The sequence below is a fragment of the Oenanthe melanoleuca genome, chromosome 3 (assembly GCF_029582105.1).
Source record: "Oenanthe melanoleuca isolate GR-GAL-2019-014 chromosome 3, OMel1.0, whole genome shotgun sequence".
Taxonomy (NCBI): Eukaryota; Metazoa; Chordata; class Aves; order Passeriformes; family Muscicapidae; genus Oenanthe; species Oenanthe melanoleuca.
The window spans coordinates 79333341-79355272 of NC_079336.1; the positions used below are offsets into that span (position 1 = coordinate 79333341).

Here is a 21932-nt window from a genome sequence, read left to right on the forward strand (position 1 = left end):
TGGCGGCAGTGCACAGCACAGCCTCTGCCCACGGCACACCCAGAGCCTCCGGGAGGCCAGTCCCAAGGGGCTGACGTCAACCCCGGCCCTCGGAGCTCTGGGGCCATCGGGGAGCTGGTTCTGCTTTCAGCACACGGTGTCCCTGTGCTGAGGCATGGCCAGCCTGCTTTCCTCATCCATGGCTGGCTCCCTGGGAAGAATCCGTGGGGCTGGGAAAGGTCACTCTGGCTGAACGAACCACCCTTGGATGGGACTTACTGGGCAAGGGACAGCTTGCAGCAGGCAGGCAGGGAAATGGAGCAGTTGCTTTTGGTCCCTTGTGTCTGTTCATTCTCCTAAATTCTTCTTGAGCGAGAGCCAAAAGTAGGGCCTTGGCAGGGTTTTGGAAGGGAACAAGGGGAGGAAATGAAGACAGACATCCACCAGGAACAAAACAAAAGTTCGGCACAGGAGGGAAGCGGAAGGGCACAGACATGGCCATGGACTTTCCTGCCTTGCACCCTCACTCTGGCTAGCTTGTGCTCCCCTGGCTGCTTGCCCCAAACTAACTCAGCTTGGGAACACTGGAACACAGCTGGGAAGTGCAGGACACTCCTTACCATCCTGCTCTTGAATCACTCATGGAGCCAAATCAAAGCTCTTTCTCAGCGCAGTACCCAACTGCTCCTCAGTGTATTGCACCTTGGGCATCCCTTGCCCACTCTCCTTGTTGGCTCACCTGGCCCTTGTGGGAGGAGGGTGACAATTGCTGGCACTGGCAGGGAATGACAGGCGAGCATACTTTGGACTCAGCTGCCTGCTCAAGAGCTATGGCAAAGCCTTGTAGTGAAACAGAACCCCACCCTGCCAGCCCACATTTCTGTGGTGGGCAGATGTTGACTCTCCCTCGCCCCCCTTCTCTCCCCTACACTGCCACCCCAACAAATGGGGCCTCGGCTGTGAAGCGGGATCACTTTCAGGGAGTGTGTGTCGGGCCTGGGAGGAGGGGGCATTTAAATGAACAGCTGGGGGCTTTTTGTTGCTCCCTTGCTCTGGAGCTGTTCCTGCCATTTGGGCTGGTGGCAGGCTCACGCTGGGGAAGCTGAGCAGTCCAGGCTGCTCCGGGAGAAAGAGCTGAGTGGTGTCCCGGAGCAGGAAGGCTCCCAAGGAGGGTAAGAGCGACCCAGGAGAGCAGCGGGAAGGAGCCCCTCCAGTGCTTCTCCCTCGAGCCTGCCCCAAGCAGCCCCCGCTCTCAGGGGGGCGCGGACCCCCCAACTTCCAAGCCGTGAGGAGCTGCCGAGCACCCCGGCTCCCGCAGGTCAGCCGGGGGTGTGCCGCCGCGCCCGCAGGCTCGGGGGGCAGCATGCCCGCCCCGCCGCTGGCCGCCCCGCTGCTGCGCGCCCTGCTCGCCCGCCTGCTGCCGCTGGCCCGCCGGCGCCTGCTGCCGCCGCTCCGCCGCCTGGGGCGCCGGCTGCGCTCCCGGGAGAGCCGCCAGGCCCTGCTCACCTGCCTGCTCTGCCTCCTCAACCTGCGCAAGAAGGCGGACGACTGAAGCCGGCCGGCACGGGCAGGGACGGGACGGGACGGAGCGGGCAGGGCGCGGCGGCTCCTCCCGCCCGCCCGGCCCGCCGCGGGAGGAGGGACCGGGCAGGGGAGGGGACGCGCCCCGGCGGGGGCGGACGGCCCGCCCAGGCAGCCGAGGCCGGACGGCTGCCCGTCCTCGCCGCTCCGGCCATGGTCGCTGGGCCGCCCCCCGCCCCGCTGCCCCCCGCCGCTGGGCCGCCCCGCCGCTGAGGGCCCTCGCCCGCCCCGGGCACGGAGCCGGCGCTGCCCGGGCCATCTCCATCACCCGCTCTCCCGGACGGCGGCGGCCCCGCACTGCCCGGGCCGGGACCCCCAGTGCCCGCAGCGGGCAGCGGGGAGGGCGAGGATGTCGGGCAGCACGGCCAGGAAGGTGCAGCCCTTCACCATCAGCACCAGGCTCTCGCTGCCCAAGTGTGCCGCGGACTTCTCCGGAGACGCCTGCCCCGGCATCGCGCTCGCCTCCGCGCTGGACAGTCACCGCGGCCTCCGCCGCAGCATCAACGAGCGCATCTCCCTCTACCTGGCCCACGCCCGGGCCGCCCCCCGCAGCCCCAGCCCCGCTGACGACGGCGGCACCGACGAGGAGCGGCTGAACCGCAGCTCCCTAGCCCGCTCCATCAAGAAGATCACGCTGTCCAACTGGTACGGGGACGCTGGCACGGGAGAGGTGGGGGGACCCGGGGACCCTGCCCGCGCCGGCGGTGAGAGGAACCACAACAACAACAACAGCAGGACAGGGAAAGCTCAGTTCAAGGTAAGCGCTCCCGGTACCCTGTGCCCTGCTCTCGCCCAGTCTTCCCTGCGTTCCCCCATTCCTCGCTGCCAAGGGATGGATAGGTCCTGGGGAGACTGCGCCCATCCCTGTTGCCTTATCCCCGTGCCGTCCAGGTAGCAGTGGTTGCAGGGCTCCTGGGGTAGTTGTTTTTCCTCCCATGTGCCCCTCACGCACTTCTCTGTCCCATCAGGCTGGAGGGCAGGAAGTCTTGGCGGATTAGCGGAGATGAGCTTTCCCCGGGGCTGAGATGAGACAGAAAAGCCCTGCCCCAGAGCCTGGCTATGGAGGGCTCAGCTTTTGAGATGCCTGTGCTGATGCAGTTGAGTGCGGGGAGCTGGGAACTCACTCTCTCGTTTACCAGAGGGGAAACGGAGGCTGGGAGAAGGGAAGTGACTCATGAAAGGCCACACAGCTAGGCAAAGCTGGGACAAGGCTAGGATCGGGACCCAGGGCTCTCGGCACCCCGCCCTCCAAGTCTGAGCTCTAGCAGGCTCAGAGGTACGAATTCAACAGTGCCAGAGCCCGGGAGACCCCCTGTGTGGATGAGATGGCATCTCGGAGACGTCGCAGTTTCTGGCAAGAGCGGGCAGGAACTCCTTGGGATTTAACCCTGACCTGCAACAGCTGGTTTCCCGGCAGGATAGTGCTAGGGAGAGCCGCGCAGCCCACTGCCAAAACCCTCATCTTCATTGCCAATAAAGGCCAGGCACAGCCTCGCAAGAGGTGCCGCTTCCTCCGGCACGCAAGCAGCTCCTCGCTGGGCGGCCGGAGCCTGCGCAGCCCAAAGGGCAGCGGCATGGGAGCTCCCCTTTTTTACAGAAGGGATACGTGCTGGGCACGGTGGTGTTGAACTCTCGGGGGGCTGCCAGGATCCGCCCCTCCTCCCTGTCCAGCATGAGCGTGTGGGGCTGAAAGAGGTGGGCAGGCAGCAAGATGGAGCTTTTGGGAGGGAAAGAGGGAGCTGGGGGGCAGGTGAGAATATGTGGGATGGCAGCTGGGGGAGAGGAGGGATACTATCTCCCACACAGAGCTTTCCCAAGCTTGCCCCGCAGCCCTTGGATTCGCCCTTCACTCCTGCCCCGTAGGAATGAGGTTCCTCCGCGATGAGCACAGTGTTGCCTCGGAGGGTCTGGCCCCGCTCGTCTTGTTCGTGGGAAGTCACTGGCGCCTATGCTGTGGGAATGCGGCAAGCATATGCGCCGTGTTAATTTTGCTTTTAGAGGGGGAAAGAAGTGTTTGCAGAGGCGGCAGCTGAGGCTGCTGCACTCGTGTCACGTGTGGCTTTGCTCATGTCACCAAGCCTGGGGTCCCGCTAAGGAGCGTTTCGCACTGCACCTCATGGATGCTGGGGCAGGAGCAGCTCCTTCTCCCAGGCTTCGGTTGCTGAGGGAGTTAGTTGTTTTGCCGGATCGGGGACCCAGCTCCAGCCAGAGGGACCGAGGAGGGGGGGGGGAGTCCCGGTGGAGCAGCTCTGCGGGAAGGATGAAGTCATCGTTGTGCTGGCAGCCCTGCTTTCCTGCGGCTGACGGATCGTGAGACAGGGACTTTAAATAAAGCTCCCGTGTCACCTGCAGGCTCGTCTCCCACAGCTGAGCCGTAGGGGCCAGCGTGAGACATTACTGCACAGAACTTTTTAGGGTCTTATGCCTCACAGGCACTTCACATTTAGCTCCCTATCATTCCCTAAATATGCATCCGAACCTCTCAGCCCCGTGGTCAGGCGAGGCGGTGCCTTCCCCTTCTGATACCGTCCTGCTGAGTTCTCACTGTGACTGCTGGGCTGTGATTCAGCCTTGTACCCAGACTGTTCTTCCTGCTTGGGATGGGATGCTGTGGCTTGTGGCAGAGGTCTGTCCTCTACAGCCACGTGACAAGCTTAGCAGGCCCTTGGAAAGGTCCAGTGGTGCTGTTCTCCTACACGTTCTAGAGCTGTTGGGCCATTTGTAGAGCTCTGAGCCTTTTTGGTGGCAGCAGCTCTATGCTGGGGGCTGCCATTCGTGTCAGGACTCTCCTGCAGTCCTGGAGAGATGGTGGGAAGCCATGTTCAGTGCAGGGAGGGAGTTCTGATTTGCCTAGGCCCATTTCCCTTGGACAGCATCCTCAGTTTGGAGTGGCCTGAGCAGCAGTAGGCTGGCTCTGGCTGATCCCACACCCCGTTTGCAGTGGTCTCAGAGGAGGGGTTGTCAGGGCAGCACACATTGTCCACCACCCTGTTTCTGTTGCCCTGTGCCTGCTTGGATGGCTGTTACAGAGACAGCAAGGTGGCCCCAGGAAGGGAGTGGAATGAGGTCCCTAAATTAGCCTGTTGTATCCAACAGCCCAAGAAAAGATCCATCTGTAGAGAATGAGGCTTAATGCCCTTGGGCATGATCCAAACAATCCCACGCACCTCTCCTCCTGGGGCTGTGCTGCATCAAGGATAAGGTAATGTGGAATTCATCCTGGACATCCTCTCTGCCTGGCTGCAGTTCCTGGACTTCCTTCCTCCTGCCTCTCCTGCTTCCACCCTCACCCCTGTCCTTTGGAAGCCCTTCCCTGCAAACCAGCTGCCCCTTTAACTCATCTCCCAGCTAGGCTGAGATCAGGGATCAGCAGCTGAGAGGATTCAAGTTCATGATGTTGGAGTTAATGTCATCCTGTGCCCTCATGTCTTTGCCCTACTGTCCTGGAATAGGGAAGGGGAGTCTCACTCTGAACATCCTCAGATGACCAGGGACCAGTGTTGATCACTTAATGGGTTTCTGCTGGCTTTGGAGTCAATTCAAGGAGGGAAAAGGGTGTTGGGGGTACTGGGAGCAAAAATGGAGAAGGCACTGAGCAAAGCAGGCTTAGGAGCTCTTGCCACTTGCTGAACACGTGGTGGGAGCTGTGGGTGCTGTTCAGAGGAGCCTGGCCTAGATCCATAAGGAGGGGATGGGCAAGAGCTCAGCCTAGCAGCGTCTGGGTACGGCCAGCAGCTGCCTCTGGCCCAGGCACAGGCAGCTGGGTGAGTGCTCCTCTGTCCCCTTGGCTGCTGGGACAGTTAAGCACTACCAGGCTCACAGCTGTGCCTTCCTGTCTCTAGGTCTTCCTCAGGAAGGATGTGGATGTGGAGGAGAAGCAGCAGGAGCCTGGGAGTGTTCAGGCCAGTGTTTTCTGCTCTCCAGTGGACAGATGCTCTCCCTTCTATGCGGTATGTCCCTCTGCTCTCAACATTAGGGCCATGACATGCAGCTTGGAGCTGAGCAGTGAGGCTGGTCTTTCCTGGTGTGCCCAGGTGTGGATGGAGCCTTGCCTCTATCAGTGAGTGTAGGAATAAGCTGGGCAGGATGGGCAAGGAATCAGCCCCCCAGGCAGCACCCAGAGATTTTATTGCTTCCAAGGGAGGCAGATTATGGGCTCCTCCAGCCCTGGCTGAGCCAAGTGACTAAAGGTCACAGAGTCGCAGGAGGGCCTGAGAATCTGTGTTGCTATTTAAAACAAAAAAACAAAAAAAAAAAAAAAAAAAAACAAAAAAAAAAAATACAGAGGATTTCTGTAGTTCTTGTGGTTAAGTAGAACAGGCATTGGAAAGTGAGTCCCATGCTGTCAGCAGAGCAGCACATGCCAGAGTGTTTAGAGAGCCTGAAACAGTTGCCCGAACCCCACTGCTCCACAGGCTCCTGGAAAATTGCTCCCTGGTGGGCTCAGCTAAGACCCTGTGGGGCAGCTCACACCCAGCCCTCTCAAGGAGGAAGGACTGGCCCCAGGAGCAATTTCTGCCTGCTGAGACGAGGCAGCAAGCCCTGCACCTTTGGGCTTCTCCTGAAAATGCTCAGTTTCCTGTTTGCCACCAGTTAGTATGCAGTCAGATCCCCGTCCCTGGGCCGAAGGGTGGGAAGTAAGTGCCCGGGTGATGGTGCTGTCCCCTGGGCTGCATGCAGCTGGGCCCAGGGCTGAGTTTGGAGAAGGGCCAGCACTTTCATTGGCTGACCTTTGCTGTCACCCCTGGCAGAGCTGGAACTCTGACAGAGGGTTTCGTCAGCGTCGACTGCCCACAAGGCCAAATCCCAAGGGAGATGCTGCGCTCCCTGCCCCCTCAACCCCTCACCGGGGATGGGGGCTTTGGGTGCCACCAAAGTAGTGGTGGGGCTTACCAGGAACCTGCCCCATGGCCCCTCCATCCCATCCCCTGGCAGCATCCCCCTGCGTGACACCAAATAAATGCTACAGACATGAATGCTCCTCACAGGGATGCACTGCCTCAGGCTGGAGGGGCAGCAAGCACTGCATCCATCTCCAGTGTGGATGCTGGGACCAGTCCAGGTGGTGGGTGCCATCCCAACAGCCTGGAATGACCTAGGGAGTGACCCACTTGAGGGACAGCCCAGCAAACCCCCTGCTGGCATTGCAAAAGCCACCAGTGTGGCCGTGGTAGAGGGAAGTGGTACCTCAGTGTGCTGGAGGAGAACCCCAAGCATGTAAGTGGAGGAGTGAAATCAAGAATAAGGCATGCTGACCTACTTCATTTGGGTTTCTGAACTGTTCCTGGGAGGTGATGGGGACGGCTCCCTGGGGAAGCACACTGACACACCCCACCCCACCTCTGCTCCCCCCAGCTGGCAGGATCCCCGGTGTCATCATCCCAGAAAGAGAGCCCTAAGGGCAAGGAGTCTGCTGCAGCACCAAGATGCAGTGGGAGAAGTGGTGTGGGAGCAGCCCCTCTCCTTGACCTGAGTCCTCTGATAGCCCAGTTCAACCGGGAGATGCTGCAGGTAAGGTGGGCTGCATGGGAAGTGGGATGGATGGAGGGCCACCGGCAGCCTTTCATGTGAGCTGTGGGGTGGGGTGGGGTGCGCTGCAGGGAGGGTTGAACTCCCAGCCCGAGCGAAGTCATGGTTGTGGCATGAGATCATGTTTGGCTGCCTCTGCCTGGCTGTCAGCCCCAGGGAGAGGGGGTCAGCCCACACCAGGGCCCTGCTTCCTCTCCATGTGCGCATGCTCCTCCCGTCCCTGTTCTCCTCCTCCTCCTCACAGACCCTGTCCCTCCCCAGCAGCATGGGAACTGGGATGGTGGGAGGGCTGCTTCCATGCCACGCTGGGAAGAATACATGGATGTCTGCACTGGGGAGCAGATTGCAGCCAGGAGAGATGCTTTGTGCAGACAGGCCTGCTTGGGCAAGCCCAGCTTCTCCTGCTGGGCTGAGGCAAATGCTGGAAAAAAGTGAGGTGCTGCACACTTCGTTCCCCTATTACCACAGATGCTGTCCTGAGTGCCTGTGCTGGCCTGTTGATTCCCCAGGGTTGTCAGCTGAAAGGGTGCCCTCCAGTGCCTGTCCCAGCTTTGGGAAGGTTTGGGCTTGGCTCCCCAAAGCTGTGTCCGTGAGGCTCTGGTGGAGGCCCCCAGCCATGTGGCTCTCTGTATGGTGCAGGCAGAGAGTTGGGTTCGGGGCAAGCTGCGAGACCTGAAGGATGGCTGTGACCTCCAGGACTGGGAGGAGGTGGCTCAGACCTTGCAGAGGGACATGAAGGACTTTGAGAACACGCTGATAAAGCTCAATCAGGTGAGGCCAGGCAGGGCATGGCATGGCATGGCTCCCGTAACCCACAGCACCCATGTCCCTGGGCTCTCTGCAGCAGAGGGTCCCTGGGAAGCCCTGATGCTGAGTGGGTCCCTTGGCCCCACAGATGGGCGAGCAGCTGATGTGGAGGGTGAGCCCCAGTGCTGAGGCCGTGCGGAGGCAGCTGCTGGCCCTGCAGGACCAGTGGCAGCTCCTGAAGCAGACGGCTGCCAGCCAGAGCAAAGCCCTGGGCGGGCTGCGGAGCCTGCAGGACTTTAACAGGAAAGCTGAGCGCCTGGAGGCCTGGATCAAGCACAAGGTTTGGGGGATGGGAAGCATGGGGTGGGGAAAGGGACAGTCTGACTTTCCCCCCAGTTTCTCACACCTTTGACTGGTCCAGGAGGAGAAGCCCTCCCTGGCAGCCCTCCTGCAGGAAAGCCCGGACAAGATCCAGCTCACCCGCCGCATCCTTGACTTGAAGCAGGTGAGAGGCTGCTGGGGGGCTGCCAGCCTGTCAGGGACCCCAAAATCTTGAAGCTGGGGCATGGTACAGGTCCCTGAGGAGGGATGCTGATGTCTTCCCTCTCTGCTTGGGCCAGGAGGAGCAGCAGTTCCAGAATCTGCACAAGGAACTGAACAGCCTGGCCCAGAAGCTGGAGAAACAAGGCAAAAGTGAGAGCAGAAACATCTCAGCCCGGCGCAAGCACCTCAACAAAATGTGAGTGGAGGACACGTGAGCAGGGCTGAGCCAGGCACCAGGAGCTGACAGACTGGGAAGCAGAGCCCCCCAGACTTGCTGGCCTGGCTCTGCACAGCTCCCCACACAGGCACAGTCTACCATTCACCTTTCCCCTCCCACCCGCTCAGGTGGCTGCGGCTGCAGGGGACCCTGAAGGAGCACCACGAGGCTCTGCAGCTGGCCCTGGAGGTGGCCTCCTTCCTCCAGCAAGCAGATATCCTGCTCGGGGCCATCCATACAAAGGTATCTGCACTGGAGCCAGGTTCACCCTGGTATGTGGGGCAGTTGCATGGCCTGAATGACACTTGGTGGGCAGCACCTTGCTCTTGTCCCCTGCGTGGAGGCTCCTGTGGTCCCAGCACTCTCAGCCAGGGTTTGGGGAGAGAACAGGGGGATGGAGAAAGGGAGCCAGGTTGGCAAGTGTAGCTTTGCACTGTTTCTTTCTGCTGGAGCTGGGAGCAGGGCCCCATCCTCCTCCCACTGCTGACCTTTGGCCTTTTCTTACAGCAGAGCAGCATTTGCAGTACAGGGAAGCCAGGGGAGGGCGAGCCATGCCAGGATCGGGATGTCAGGGACATAGCCAGCCAGGTGATGGTGAGTGCAAGACTCTGCCTCGTCCTCTGGGCCCTGGGCAGCATCCTGACAGAGGGGGAATGTGTGGGTGGCTGAGGCTGTGTGATGGATGGGGAAGTCTCCCTGGGAGCAGCCAAGGACCAGGATAGGCACTCACTGCCTCTTCTGCCCCCAGAGGACTGGTTGTTATCACACCCTCCCCATGGCCGTGGTGGTTCATCCCTCAGGAACCCTGTCTCCATCACTTCCCAGCTGCTCTCTCTTCTCCAGATGCTGGATGTGACAGTGTCCCAGCTCCTAAACCTGCAGCCCAGCCTGGCAGCCCGAGTCACCTCAAAGCACCGAGACGTAAAGGAGAGTTGGGCACAGCTCCAGCAGGCACTGAGGTAGAGCATAGCTGGGCAGGAGCCCTGATCTCCCAGTGCTGGAGCCAGAGGGGCACCAGCTCCACTCAAGGTCTCTCTTCACCCTCTGCTCCCCTGGGCTTCCCTTGCCTTCCTTTCCCAGGACAGGGAAGGCTCCTGCACGGGCAAGCAGTTCCCCAGGGGGCAAAGCTGCAGTTCCAAATGTTGAGCCTCGAGGAGATGATAGCAGTCGTGGGGCTGTGGGCAAGGAAGCAGCAGCCAAGTGGACAAGAGGAGTCGGCAGCATGGTAAGCACTCTCTTCCTCCAGGCATCTTCAGCTTCTCTGCTTTGAGAAGACAAGGGAGCCTATGGGAAAGGGGTTCAGGTGTTGGGCAGAATCCAAGCTGAACACTCCTGGATCTGGTCCTACCTGTTATGGAAGGTGATAAGTGATAAATGCCAGGGCAAAGCAGGTGTATGCTTTGTGCTGGCCAAGGAGGAATGGGAGCCTTTGTGCTGCAGGTACCAAAAGATGTGCTAGAGAAGAAGGCAGAGCACAAGAAAGGAGAGGAGAGCAACACTTGCTCCCCAGCAGTGGGACAGGCCCCTCATGGAGGGGACAACAAAAGGTACCAGCTTGTGGAGGTGGCTGTGGGAGCGGGACAGAGTCAGAGGGGACAGGGATGGGGTTCCCAGGTGCAAGGGGGAACCTTGCAGTCCTGACTGTTCCTCCCCTCTCTGTGCTGGAGGAGGAGAGAGGCAGAGGCTGAGTGGGGGATGCAGCAGCCGGAGACCCAAGTGCAGGACGTCTGCCAGGCGGTGAATGCGGTAATGTCTCTCCAAGAGTCCCCTTTGCTCCCTGCCCATCCAAGAGGAGACAGCTGGGGAGGGACTCACTTCCCTGACCCCCTCCTGCTGCTTATGGGCATGCATGTTTGTGCACACACACCTGGTCTGGGCACTAACCCAGCATGTCTCCTGCTCCTCAGCGGACTTTGTCCCCATACAAGGACAGTGTGGGAGTCCCCCCATGTCCAGTGGCAAGCTTGGAGGCAGCACGGATGCAGCAAGAGCCCCTGTCCCCCAGCTCCAGCGCCAGAGCTGTGCTCCTGGTGAGCCTGCTTGGATGTGAGGTGGGGGGGACACGAGGTGGGGCCCATCCTAACTGCTCTCCCTGCCTCCAGGAGGGGCCAGCAGGAGGGAGGCCTCCCGGGAGCCCTCAGGTGGAGGCCATGCTGCGGGAGCTGGGGGAGTTGTGGGAGGACCTGCAGAGAAAGCACCAAGAGAATGGCATAGTGCTGCAAGAAATTGATAAGGTATGTGGAGTCTGGGCTAGGGTGGGCACAGGGCTTGCTCCAGTTGTAGCAGCTTGCTGGGGATCAGTGCCACCCATGTCTCTGGCTGCCTTTGCAGATGGCACACTTCTCCCACTGTGCTGCCTGTGCCCCAGGCACCTCCAGTGGGATGCCTGCATGGCTGCTGCTCCTCTGGGTGGCTCAGAGCCAGGCTGATGGGTTCCTTGCTCTCCCTCAAGGCACTGAGGCTGGTGGGGGAGCTGGACCAGGCTGAGCGCTGGCTGCAGGACGTGGCTGGGTCGCTCTTGGAACCAGCTGCCATGAGGAGCCCAGAGGAGCTGCGCCAGGACCTGGAGGAAATGAGCCAGCTGGAGAAGCAGCTCCTGCTGTGTGGCCTCAAGCTGCAGGCACTGCGGGAAGAAGCAGCGGGCGAGTCGCCCACTGAGCACGAGGGGACAAGGAAGATGCAGAGGAAAGTGGAGATGGTGGAGGAGAAGTGAGTCCTGGAGGAAGGTGCCTCTTCTCTGGTCCCCAGGTTGGGTGGGGAAGAGGATGTTGTCCCTGAGGAGGTGCAGAAGCTGCCAGCACCTCTGATGAGCACCTCTCCCCACAGGTTGGCACACGTGCAGGCAGCCCTGCGGCACCGGGCAGCAGATCTGCGGGACTCCCTGGTGCTGTCTGAGTTCCTGCAGGACCTGCAAGAGGAGGAGGCACGGAGCCAGCAGGGATCTGCAGCGGTGAGCAGCGGGGCCAGGCTTCCCTTGGGATCACACAACCCTTGGAGTGACCCAGGGTTGATCTGTGGTTTGCAAGGGGACCCTACTGGGTGCTCTCCTCCAGCCCAGCTGCCTGGGGTGGCACTGCCCACCTCTTACATCTGGTGTTTCTGCTGGCTTCAGCCAGGGAGTGGGCGATGCGGCTCGCAGGGGTGTTTTCCCCCGCTCTCAGCCCAGGCTGAGAAGTCTCCAAGCAGTGAGGACATGAGCCGCCCCTTGGGAGAGCTGCAGGAGGCCGTGGAGATGCTGAATGAAGTGGCAAAAGAGCGGGAGCGGGTCATGGAGGTGGCAGCAGAGACGGAGAACCTGGAGCGTCTGGTAGGGAGTGGGGATGCAACGGGGTGGTTCATCTGCAGCTGGACATGCCGGCTAACTGGGACAGGGCACGTGCTTCAGCTGTCCTCAGTCACATATAAGGGCATTGGGATTCATAGGGATCCCTCCCTGCGAGGCTGCTATCCTTGTCTCTGCCATGGCTGGCACCTGCCCTTTTGCAGCTGCGTGGCAGGGTGGGGTGGGCGGGGGCTGTGTGGCAGGTGGTAGCACAGGGGCTTCCACCCCAGGGCTAATCTCCCTGTGTCCCCTCCTGCCCATCCAGGTAGTGAAGGTATCCCCACAGCTGAAGGCCTTGCAGAGCAGAGCCAAGGCACTGTCTCAAGACATTGCCCTAGCAGAGAACAGCTTCACCACAGTGAAGAGTGAGAAGGACCTGCAAGGGCTGCAGGGCTTGCTGAGCCGCCAGCAGGAGATGGAGGTGAGTCAGGGGAGCACTGCCAGGGAGGTGTCCCGCCTGGCTGAGCTGTCCCAGTGAGGCACTGGCCCCCCTCCGGGGGCCCAGGTGTTGTAAGCCTTGGCACGGTGTGGCAGGGCAGGCTGGAATTTTCCAGTGGAGCTGGGACCTGCCTGCTCTGCTCCCCTCTGATAGCATGGGCCAGGCAAGGGACAGAGCTTGCATCAGCTCCCATGTGCCAACACCCAGCTGCCAGCATCTCCCTCGTCTTCCCACTGGTGGGGAAGCAACTCATGCACAAAGGGCAGGGAAGCCAGGCAGTCCTGTGCCATTCCTGTGCTCCCCACACAGAGGCTAGCTCTGCCCTCTGCAGATCTACCAGCATCCATCCCCTGTCCCTGCATCCCAGGATGCAGGAGAGTCCAGCCTAGGTTCAGAGGGGTTGGATGCATCTCAAACCTTTCCTGCCTTGTGATCTTCAGCATGCAGTGTCACAGAGCCTGCAAGGGCAGCTGGAGGAGCTGGAGAGGGCAGCTGCCCGCTTGCAAGAGCTGTGCCCCGCTGGGCAGTGCCCCGTCAGCCGGGAGCTGCAGGAGACTCTGCGGGCCTGGGCAGGGCTGCGAGAGCTGCTGCAGGAGACCCGGCTGCGCGTGCAGCAGGCCAGCCAGCTCCGGCGCTTCTTCAGGGATTATTTAGCCATGATGTAAGTGGCAGTGAGCACCTGGGGTTGCTTCTGTGGTGGTGGAGGGGCAGCTGGTGAGAGCATGGCATTGGCAATTGTGTGGGCAGTGCTGGAGCTGCAGCCAGGCGTGCCCGTGGGGAGCCTGGAATCCAGGGTTGCACCACAGCTGTCTGCTGTGAGGCAGCCCTGCAGCATCTTGTCCTGCCCCAACAGCCTTGCCACAACCCCACCGAGCTGCTTCCTGCTATCCCTGAGCATGGGAATGGCTTCCCTGGGGCCTGCAGGGCTGAAGAAGGGTTGGGTCATTCCTCAACCTGTCTTTCACATGCTCACAGCTCCTGGACAGAGGACACACGGGCTCGGATCTTCTCTGAAAGCCCAAGCAGCTCCAGTCTCCCGGAGACTTCCTGTGAGGAACTGGAGAGGAGAATCGAAGAGAAACTCAAGGAGTTTGAGGCACTAGCAGCAGCAGGGCAGCAGCTGGTGTCTGAGGAGCACTACCTGAGTGCAACAGTAAGGACACGGGAAATAGGGTCGGGGGAAATTCTCAGCTCTGCCTGAAGTCCTCTAGGGACAGACCATGAAAGAAAGAGCAAAGTGTGGATGCAGAGCCCCAGTAAGTGGGATGGGGGTAGCTACACATCCCTGGGGCTGCTCAGGGCAGGAAGAAGTGGATCCTGAGATCTGAATGATGTGACTGTGACTGTATCCAGAAACCTCCTAACTGCTCTGTTGTGAGATATCCTGGTAGGGCCAGTGTCCCTGGGCCAGGAGTCCTTGCAGGCTGCCCAGCATCTCTCCTCCCCTCAGATCAAGGAGCGCTTGGAGGAGCTGCAGAGCATGCTGGGCTGGGTGCTGGTGCGCTGGCGAGCACAGAGGCACCAGCAGGATCTGGGGAGCAGGCAGGAGGACAGGAGGGACACGGAGAGCCTCTCAAGCACATCCCCCACTGGTCAAGTGAGTACCCAGCCATGCTGAGACTGTCAGGGAGAATGACCAGCCTTGAGGCTGAGGGTACCAGAGGATGGAGTGGGTGGTGCAGAAGTAAGGGAGGGATGTGTACCTCTGGGAGTCTCTGGGGTTGAGGCAGAGCAAAGGGAAGGCTGTTCTGAGAGAATGCCTGGCTCCAGCAGCCTTCCTTCATATTCCCTCTCTTGCCTTGCTCCCTAGGAGCAGCGTGCCTCACATGCTCCATCCCACCTGGAAAACATCCACAGCCCAGTGAAGTTCGTGCCCTGCTCCCTCCTCGAGCCAGTGCAAAGATTAGAGCCCAAGCTTCCAGAGAAAACAGCCATCTCCCCACCCACATCACCCCTCTCAGATGCCCCATCAGGAGTGGAGCAGAGCTGGGGGCAGCCCAGCAGCAAAACACCCCGTGATGTGGAACCCCCCAAGGAGGCTGCCAGCTGGGATCCTGCTGAGACCTCCATGCTGCTGCTGCCACCACGGGGCCCCTGTGGTCTCGGGGAGACGGTCAGCCTCATCCTCAGCATCGGCAAGAAGGGCGAGAAGAAGAAGGCACAGCTGCTGGCCAGCAGCGAGCGGCCAGGGGAGGAGGCACTGCCCACGGTACGGGGGGAGGGAGGGCAGCTTCGGCAGAGCCATGGGCAAGCAGCCAGGGAGCTCTCGAGCTGTGCCCCATGCAGGCTGGGAGGCTGCAGGGTAACCCCCAAGCTGAGACCCCTCCAGGCCGTTTCTTAGTGTGCAGCTGCGGCTGTGTGAGTCTCAGGAGAGGGGCCTTTGGCCATGCTGATGCTGTGTTATGCCTTAGGGCTGAGGCCGGCTTGTGCCACCCACTTTGCCTGTGCTCTCCTGCTGCAGCTCCTTGCCCACGCTGTCCTCTCTGTGTGTCTCTTTCTCTCCCTTTGCTCAGCTCCCTGCCACTAAACACTCAGGCTGTAAAACCTTTTGGAAGCGTTGCCAGGGGCTTTTAGGAAACACTTGGGGTAGCTTAAAGCGAAAAAGAAAGGCACCTCACCAGCTGGTTGAAGAGGTAACGTCCTGGGGAAGGCTGTGCATGCTGGGCAGAGTGGCTGCATGGCATGAACCTGCCTGCCACCAACCCTCCTGGCCATGCTGCTGTCCCCTGCTGGCAGTGGTCCATTAGGAGAGAGAAAACCTTCTGGTGCTGTGGGGTCTGGAGTGTGGGTTGCTGGACATGTGAGAAAGGGGCTCAGGCAGGGCTTGCTGCAGTTTGGCCCCTCATTCAAGTAGTTTTGGTGGCCATGGGAGGTATGGCTAGCTGGTGGCCAGTGGGAGAGCCTGCCTGCTCCATTGCCAGCGGGCAGCAGTAGTTCCTAGTGTAGCCAGCTGAAGGGGACAGGGGTGGTTGGGGCTGTGTGAGTTGCACATTTTGTAGGGTGGGGGTCTCACTCCAGGTATCTTGGCTTGTGACCCTGAGGCTGGGAGTCAGGGAATTTGTTGGGGCTCGCATCTGTTTGTTGCTCCACAGCTTGTGCAAAAGGAGCTCCTCACACACAGACCTAAGGGCAGCCAGGCTCAGTAGCCCAAGGGAGATGGCAGGAGAACAGAGAGGCTGGAGGGCATTGAGGCAGGGTGAGGGGCTGCTGGGCTGCTAGGAGGGTTTTGGTAATGGGCACCATCCAGCCTATGGACACAGGGATACACTGCTCCAGCTCCTGCAGACTCTTGCAGCTGTGGAAGCCTGGGAGAGGGTCTGGCAGGAGTGGGAGAGGAAGGGTCAGCACTCAGTCCCTGCCCATTGCTTTACTGCCTGGAGCATGCAGGGCTGGCATGGACAGCAGTGACTGCTGTCTCAGTAGCCACCCAAAAGTGATGGCCTGGAGGTCAGCAGTGCCAGGGAAAAGCTGCATGGCAGAGTCAGCCCCAGCTTTACCACACCCGGGGGTCTCCATCGTGGGCAGATTCCCTTGTCTCCCTCTACCCTGCCTGCACCAGTGTGGGAGCAGCCCTCAGGAGACTGAGATGAAGCTCTGTCATTCCCAGCACTGCATGTACTGTGAGCATGTCTGCCTGCCCTGGCAGCTCCCTGCTTTCCCAGGTGCAGCATGGAAAGGAGCAGTTGGCACAGGGTGCCCTGGGGATCACTCCTCTCTCCTGTTTCCCCAGGTGCAGGTGGAGGCCAGGAAGAGCTGCTCTGCGAAGCGGCCGCCGGCTGTTGCGCGGCGCCCCGCGGCACACAGCGGCGGGCCGGCGGTGTCCCACACGCTGCCCAAGGCCGGCGCTGGCTGTCTGTTCCCCAGCCTGCAGCGGCGGGAGCAGGCCAGGGCGGAGCAGGCGCGGCTGCTCACCCTGCGCGGCATCATGGGCGACAGCTCCCTGCGGCCCGCGCCCGAGCAGGGCCACGGCCCCAGCCACACGTGGCCCCAGAAGTGCGGCTGGAGGAAGGGGGGGCCGGCGGCGGCTGCTGCTGGGCCCCAGCTCGGGGAGCTGCTCCTCTACGTCAGGAACCCGCTGGTGCAGGACATCGACGCCGAGTGCGGGGCGGCCCCTCAGAGCCCCCGCATCCCCAGCCCCAAAATCACGTGCCCCCGTGTTTCCCTGGGCTCTGTGCTCAGCCTGGAGCTGCCACGGGATGCCGTGGCGCTGGGGTGCCGCCGAGGGGCTGCGGCACGGCAGCAGGAGGCAGAGGGGCGGGAGCAGAGGCAGGATCGAGGGGTGAGGCCTTGGAAGCCCACAGGCACGCATGGAGTTGGATGGCAGGAAGACGGGCACAGTCCCCAGAGGCCCAGCAAGAGGCTGGGCGTGTCCCCCAAGAGTGAGCAAGAAACGTGGCTTGAGGAGGTGAGCTTCAAGCCCAGCTACAGCCAGCGAAGGGCACACTGTGCTGGGAAGGAGCACCGGAACCTGCAGCACCCCAGCAGCAACAGCAGAGACCTTCTGGACTTGAGGCCGAGCCAGCTGTCCCGTGTCGCTGTGGGGGATGAGCTGGCCACCCGCTCTGGCCAGGATGACAGCCCCACTGCCACTGGCAGGGCCAGGCATCACAGAGCCGCTTGGCTAGAGCTCGGATCATCCCCTGCCAGCATCCCAGGCAGGGCTGGAGCCAGCCCCAGCCCCGCCTGTGCACAGCAGCCAGCCAGCAGCAGCCAGCCCAGAGCGTCCCCAGCTTCCCCTGCTGTCCCCACACAGCTCTCTGTCTTTGAGTGGGCACTGGGGTCTGCACAGCCCCAGAGCCCTGCTCTGGGCACTAGGGAAGTTTGCCACCCTGCCCACAGGCAGTTTGAGGAGGAGGAGGAGGAACTGCAGGCCATCTGGGATGGGGTGCAGGCGCGACGGGCACAGAGCCCACCAGGAGGCAGCTGTGCCAGCCACGGGACCGGCAGCAGGGCAGGCAGCTTGCCCAGCCCCAGCGCCTCTGCTGGCGGTCCCCTCATCCTCTCATCAGCCAACAACGTGCTAGTGGCCAAATTCAGCCTTCCCACCACTGCCAAGCTGCTCCACAGCCCATCAGGAGAGAAGAGCCCTGGGGTGGTGCACAGTGACAGTGGCAGCCCCGATGGGCTCAGGGTTTCCTCCCACGTGGAGGAGCTGGTGTCTGCAGCCCCCGTGGATGCCTCCAGCGCCTGGGATCAGCGGAGGCACGGACAAGAGGAGAGAGAGAGCAGCAAGGTGAGATCCACAGGCCAGGGACTCTCCCTCAGGGTCTGGTAGGGTGCTGGGGAACACCCAAGGCAGCAGCTGGGTTACCCACTCCAGCAAACAACCTGTATTTGGAGATTCCCTGACTCCAGTGGCCCCTTTTCTTCAGCTGGTGGGGAAAGGCTAGGTGTGGTATTTGGGGTCCCTGCAGCACACACACCCCCCACCAACCCGTAGCCTCAGCAAGGTGGCACTTCACCCCTAAAGCTGACAAAAACCCAGCTCCTACCCAGGTGAGAAGGTTTTTCTTCATTGTCATCCCACTCCCACTTTGGCATTGCTCACCATGGATGGGACATACAGACCTCACGTTCATGGAGGCTGAGCTTGTACCACCAACCCCAGAGAAGTTCTTGCTCACCATCTGTGCCCTTGCAGGTCCTTCCTGGTAAAATGGAGTTTCAGATGATGGAGGGGACGCTGGAAAGGAAGCACGTATTGCAGACAGGAGGGAGAAAGGTACCGACATGGCTGTGGGGCTCCTTTGGGACAGAGGTGCTGGGATGTGGCAGGGGATGGAGGGAAGCCAGGGATGTTCCTGGAACTACCACAGCAGTGCTGCTGGCCATTCTGGAAGGGCAGAGCCTCAGAGGGGCTGGGCTGCATTTTGAGCAGCATGAGACCATCTGTCATCTCCCAAAGCTGTTGGCATCACAGCTGTCCCCTGCTTGTGTCCCCCAGGCCAGCTGCCGGGCCTGGGGCCTCTTCCACGCCGTGCTGATGAGGCAGACACTGTGCTTCTACCAGGACCGCAGGGACAGCCTCAAGGTGCGCTGGGGAGACTGGGGGGACGTGGGAGGGGGCTGGCAGCAGGGTGGTGGCTCTGGGCCCCATGGCCAGGGAAGGCAGAGCCATCCAACCCCACTGTTGCTCTTGCTCTCCCTTGTGCTGCAGAGCTCCGTGGTTGCCCTTCCCTTGAACCTCTCCGGGGCAGTCTGCACCCCAGATGCTGAGTACACCAAGAAGACCAACTGCTTCAGGCTTCAGTGAGTCCCCAGTCCAGGGCAGTAACCACAGCCCTCCCTTGTGTGTGCCTGCTGGGGTAGACACATACCAACACCACCAGGCAGGACCAGCTCAGTGCTTAAATGAGGATTTCCTTCCTTCTTTCTCACCTGCTTCTCTTTCCTGGTCTGTTGTGTCTGCACCCTACATCATTCTTCTCCCCCTCTCCCTGCAGGCTGCAGGATGGCTCTGAATACCTCCTGAGGGCCCCCACTCAGGCCCTCATGAACGAATGGGTCTCAAAGCTGCAGCAAAACTCAGGTGAGCAGCCCTTGCAGGCAGAGTAGGGGCCCAGCTCTATGCGGTTACCATGTTTTTTCAGCCCCTGCTGAGCCCTTTGATACATGGGGGGTCAGAAAAGAAGCAGCAGCACAACATTTTACTCTGATTTATGCATCCTCCTAGCTTGCCTTGGGAACAGCATTTCTCTGCCAGGCAGGATTTGGAGGCTTTGTTTTCACACCACATACACAGCTATAAATCAGGAATAGCACAACTGACGTCAGTGGTGCCTCGGCAGCAAAAAGCCCATGTCAGGAAAATTATAATTGTGCCTTGGTCTTCTTCCATATCCTCTGGGCTTGGAAATGCCTTGCTTGCCCTTGAGGCAAGGAGACTTGTAATACTGAGGTCTTCCTGTTGCTGTACCCATACCTGAGGAGTTCAAGCCTTGCTATGAAATCCTAGGCTGGTTGTCCGGACAAGAACAGGCACTACAGCAGAGGCTGGAGGAGCCAGCCATGCAGCATGGGCTCTTGGGTCAGGGACTGGCTCAGTGTGACAGTCCTGTGCATCCAGCATGCTGCCAGCATGCAGCAGGATGTTTGCTGTGCCTCCAGGTTTCCCCGAAGTGGATTACTTTCAGGCGGCAGCGCGGCGTGTCGAGGGCACCGCTGGTACTGGCAGGTGAGTAGCCAGGAGCTGGCCAGCTGGGCCTTGCTATTCTCTCTCCCACATTTGCCAGTGAGTGCTGCTCCAGCTGGATGCTGGTGGGCCAGTCTGGTTTGCTAAATCTCTGCTACTTTCAGTTTCAGCAAGGTCTCCAGCCCTGGGAGCTCCCACCTCCAGGGACATCATCAGGTCACGACCACTCAGAGCCAGGAGGTTGTGGTGTTACCCTGCCCAAGCACGCTACTGCAGCGGCCTCTGGGCAGCCAGGATGGCCCAGTCGATGGGACTGTGGCAGCAGCAGGTGACTTTCCTCTCTGGCTGGGTTGCCACTGTTCCCTAGCTTCTCTCCCCAGCCCAGAGAGGTACGTGGGAGACAGCTGGGGAAGGCTGAAGGCTGTCAGTCAGTCTTGAACTTGGTCGTATCTGGGCTAGGAGTCCCAGGGCTTGGGGAAAGGAACATTTACTTCACTTCCTGGGATACTGAGATAGTCATACATTGCCCTCTTCTCTTTGGGGCTGGCACAGGGGTGTCCTGTGATGGCCTTGCGTTGTGACATGTCTCCATTCTTCTTCAGAGAATGCTCAGGGGACTGGGCACAAGGAGCAGCAGTGGTCACCCAGGGCATCCCCTGGGCTGTGGGACAACATCTGCCCAGAAGACGACTATGGGCTGGTAGCCAATAGGAGGAGGTCCTACTCCTTCACCTCAGGTACAGTCCTGGTGTTGCTGTCACCGCCAGGAGGTGGCACCACTTCCTCTGTCCCCACCGACAGCCGAGGCCAGATGCGATGCTGCTGCAGCACGCACCTGGTCCTACATATCTCTGCCCTTGGCTGCAGCCCCCATTTGGGGAGGGCCCTAGAGGGCTGCCAGGCCTGCTGGCGCCCTGCCCCTTCACTGCCTGCTTTCTTGCAGCCACCTACCAGAAGATCACGCCGCTGGCCGTGCCCAGGGAGGCGGTGGAGGCCGGGAGCAGTTACTCCGTCACGCTGTACATCGGGGAGCAGGTGTCCGTGCCCCGGGCACGCTGCCACTCCTTTGTGGCACAGACAGGGAGCGCCCGGGACACACGAGGGGACAAGACCACCAGCCCTCCTCGCACCAAGAACAAATCTGTCTTCAAGAAGTTCTTTGGGAAGAAAGAGTGAGCCCAAGACAAAGGGAGAAAATGCCCTAACCTGCCTTTTGTCCTCCTCTTGGGCCATTCTGGCATGGTCTCTACTCCAGCACCAGTTCAGGGCTCGCTGCCTCCCCAGGGGCAAAGGCTGTGCCGAGTGGCTCTGCTCCAGCCACCTGTGCCCCAGCCACTGCAGCCCCCAGCCTCAGCCTGGAGCTGAGCACCCCTCCTGCCCAGTGCTCTCCCTGGGTGCTGCTGCCTCCCCAGGCATCTTAATGACACACAGCACAAGCAGAGCAGGCTGGATGGTGGTTTTTATTAAAAGGTAAAGAGGCGCTTAGTGTGGGAGCGTTTTTGTCCAGCAGCACCCATTGGCACAGGAGGAAAGGAGCTCTTTGCAAGGTGGTCCTTGCTAAGGAGTCAGGGGAGCTTCAGATCAGGAGGGCTCTGCAGTGAGCTTCAGTCCTGCCTAGGGGGAAACCTGAGCCGTTTGGTGCCTTTCACAAGGATGCTTTGTCCCATGCTTCTCCTCTGCCTGCACTCAGCCCAGTTAATCCCACAGGCTATCTGGGCCCCTTTTCCCTGCCCTGGGAGCTTAGCGGGGAAGTCACTACCTACAGAGTAAATACTCCTGCCTGCCAAGCCTGCCCAGCCTTCCTCTCTCACAGGATGGCTGCCAGCCTAGGTCACAGCAGGTGAATGCTGTGTGACCAGACTGGGGAGGGGTGTGTGGCTAGACCCCCATTCCTGCAGCACAGGTATTTTTGCAGTAACTTCACCAGACCACGCCAGTTTCAACTGCCCCAATTGCCGCCTGTACTGGGAAGGGGAAAAAGCAGCTGGTCCACCTACCCTGAGCCTGTACTAGCCCTAGAGAAGGAAGGGGAAGTTTCCAGGGATGTGGGTAGCAGGGCCTCTCCCTGTCAGGCTGTCAGGCTCAGCTGTGCACACCACTCGCCTCCTCAAACACATTGTGGGGCTTAAAATAGAAGTACTGGCTGCAGCCCAGCTCTGCAGCAAGGGCTGGGAGAGCAGAAATGCTCCTGCCACCCCATCTCCCTCCTGCAGTGCTCCTGGGGCTGAAGACAGGCACTGGGATGGAGGGGTGGGCACACCAGGGTCACCAGCAGAGGGACTTCCTCCACGTTGCCAGCAAAGGGTGGAGGGAATGCCCGTTCAAGGTGCTGCTGTCTGAGCTTCCCCTGTGTCTTACCACCGTCCACTTGGCTCCATCACTCTTGGCTCTGACACCTGTTTTCCTCCGGCACCAAAGCTCAGCTGCCTGCACTTCCTTAATG

At 60.6% G+C, this 21932-nt stretch overlaps 1 protein-coding gene across 1 annotated transcript; it reads left to right on the forward strand.

The window, feature by feature from the left end:
• Positions 1-1629: 1629 nt before the first annotated feature.
• On the forward strand, positions 1630-20969 carry LOC130251199 (spectrin beta chain, non-erythrocytic 2-like). Its single transcript, XM_056487659.1, has 32 exons — positions 1630-2317; positions 5403-5510; positions 6916-7071; positions 7729-7860; positions 7985-8176; positions 8258-8341; positions 8457-8575; positions 8725-8839; positions 9104-9190; positions 9440-9555; positions 9677-9821; positions 10037-10143; positions 10264-10342; positions 10504-10626; positions 10699-10830; positions 11049-11305; positions 11423-11546; positions 11709-11903; positions 12184-12339; positions 12798-13018; positions 13333-13510; positions 13808-13954; positions 14168-14566; positions 16088-17590; positions 17999-18079; positions 18302-18388; positions 18515-18606; positions 18801-18886; positions 19465-19531; positions 19654-19817; positions 20092-20226; positions 20433-20969. The coding sequence occupies exons 1-32, from the start codon at positions 1910-1912 to the stop codon at positions 20663-20665; spliced, it is 6228 nt and encodes a 2075-aa protein (XP_056343634.1). The 5' UTR covers positions 1630-1909; the 3' UTR covers positions 20666-20969.
• Positions 20970-21932: the final 963 nt, after the last annotated feature.

Bases quoted from the DNA above. Each gene is read 5' to 3' on its own strand.
- LOC130251199 (XM_056487659.1), top strand. From the start codon at position 1,910: ATGTCGGGCAGCACGGCCAGGAAGGTGCAGCCCTTCACCATCAGCACC. The intron at 5,511-6,915 runs GTATGTCCCTCT...TGCTCCCCCCAG, and splicing joins GATGCTCTCCCTTCTATGCG to CTGGCAGGATCCCCGGTGTC. The intron at 18,389-18,514 runs GTGCGCTGGGGA...CTTGTGCTGCAG, and splicing joins ACCGCAGGGACAGCCTCAAG to AGCTCCGTGGTTGCCCTTCC.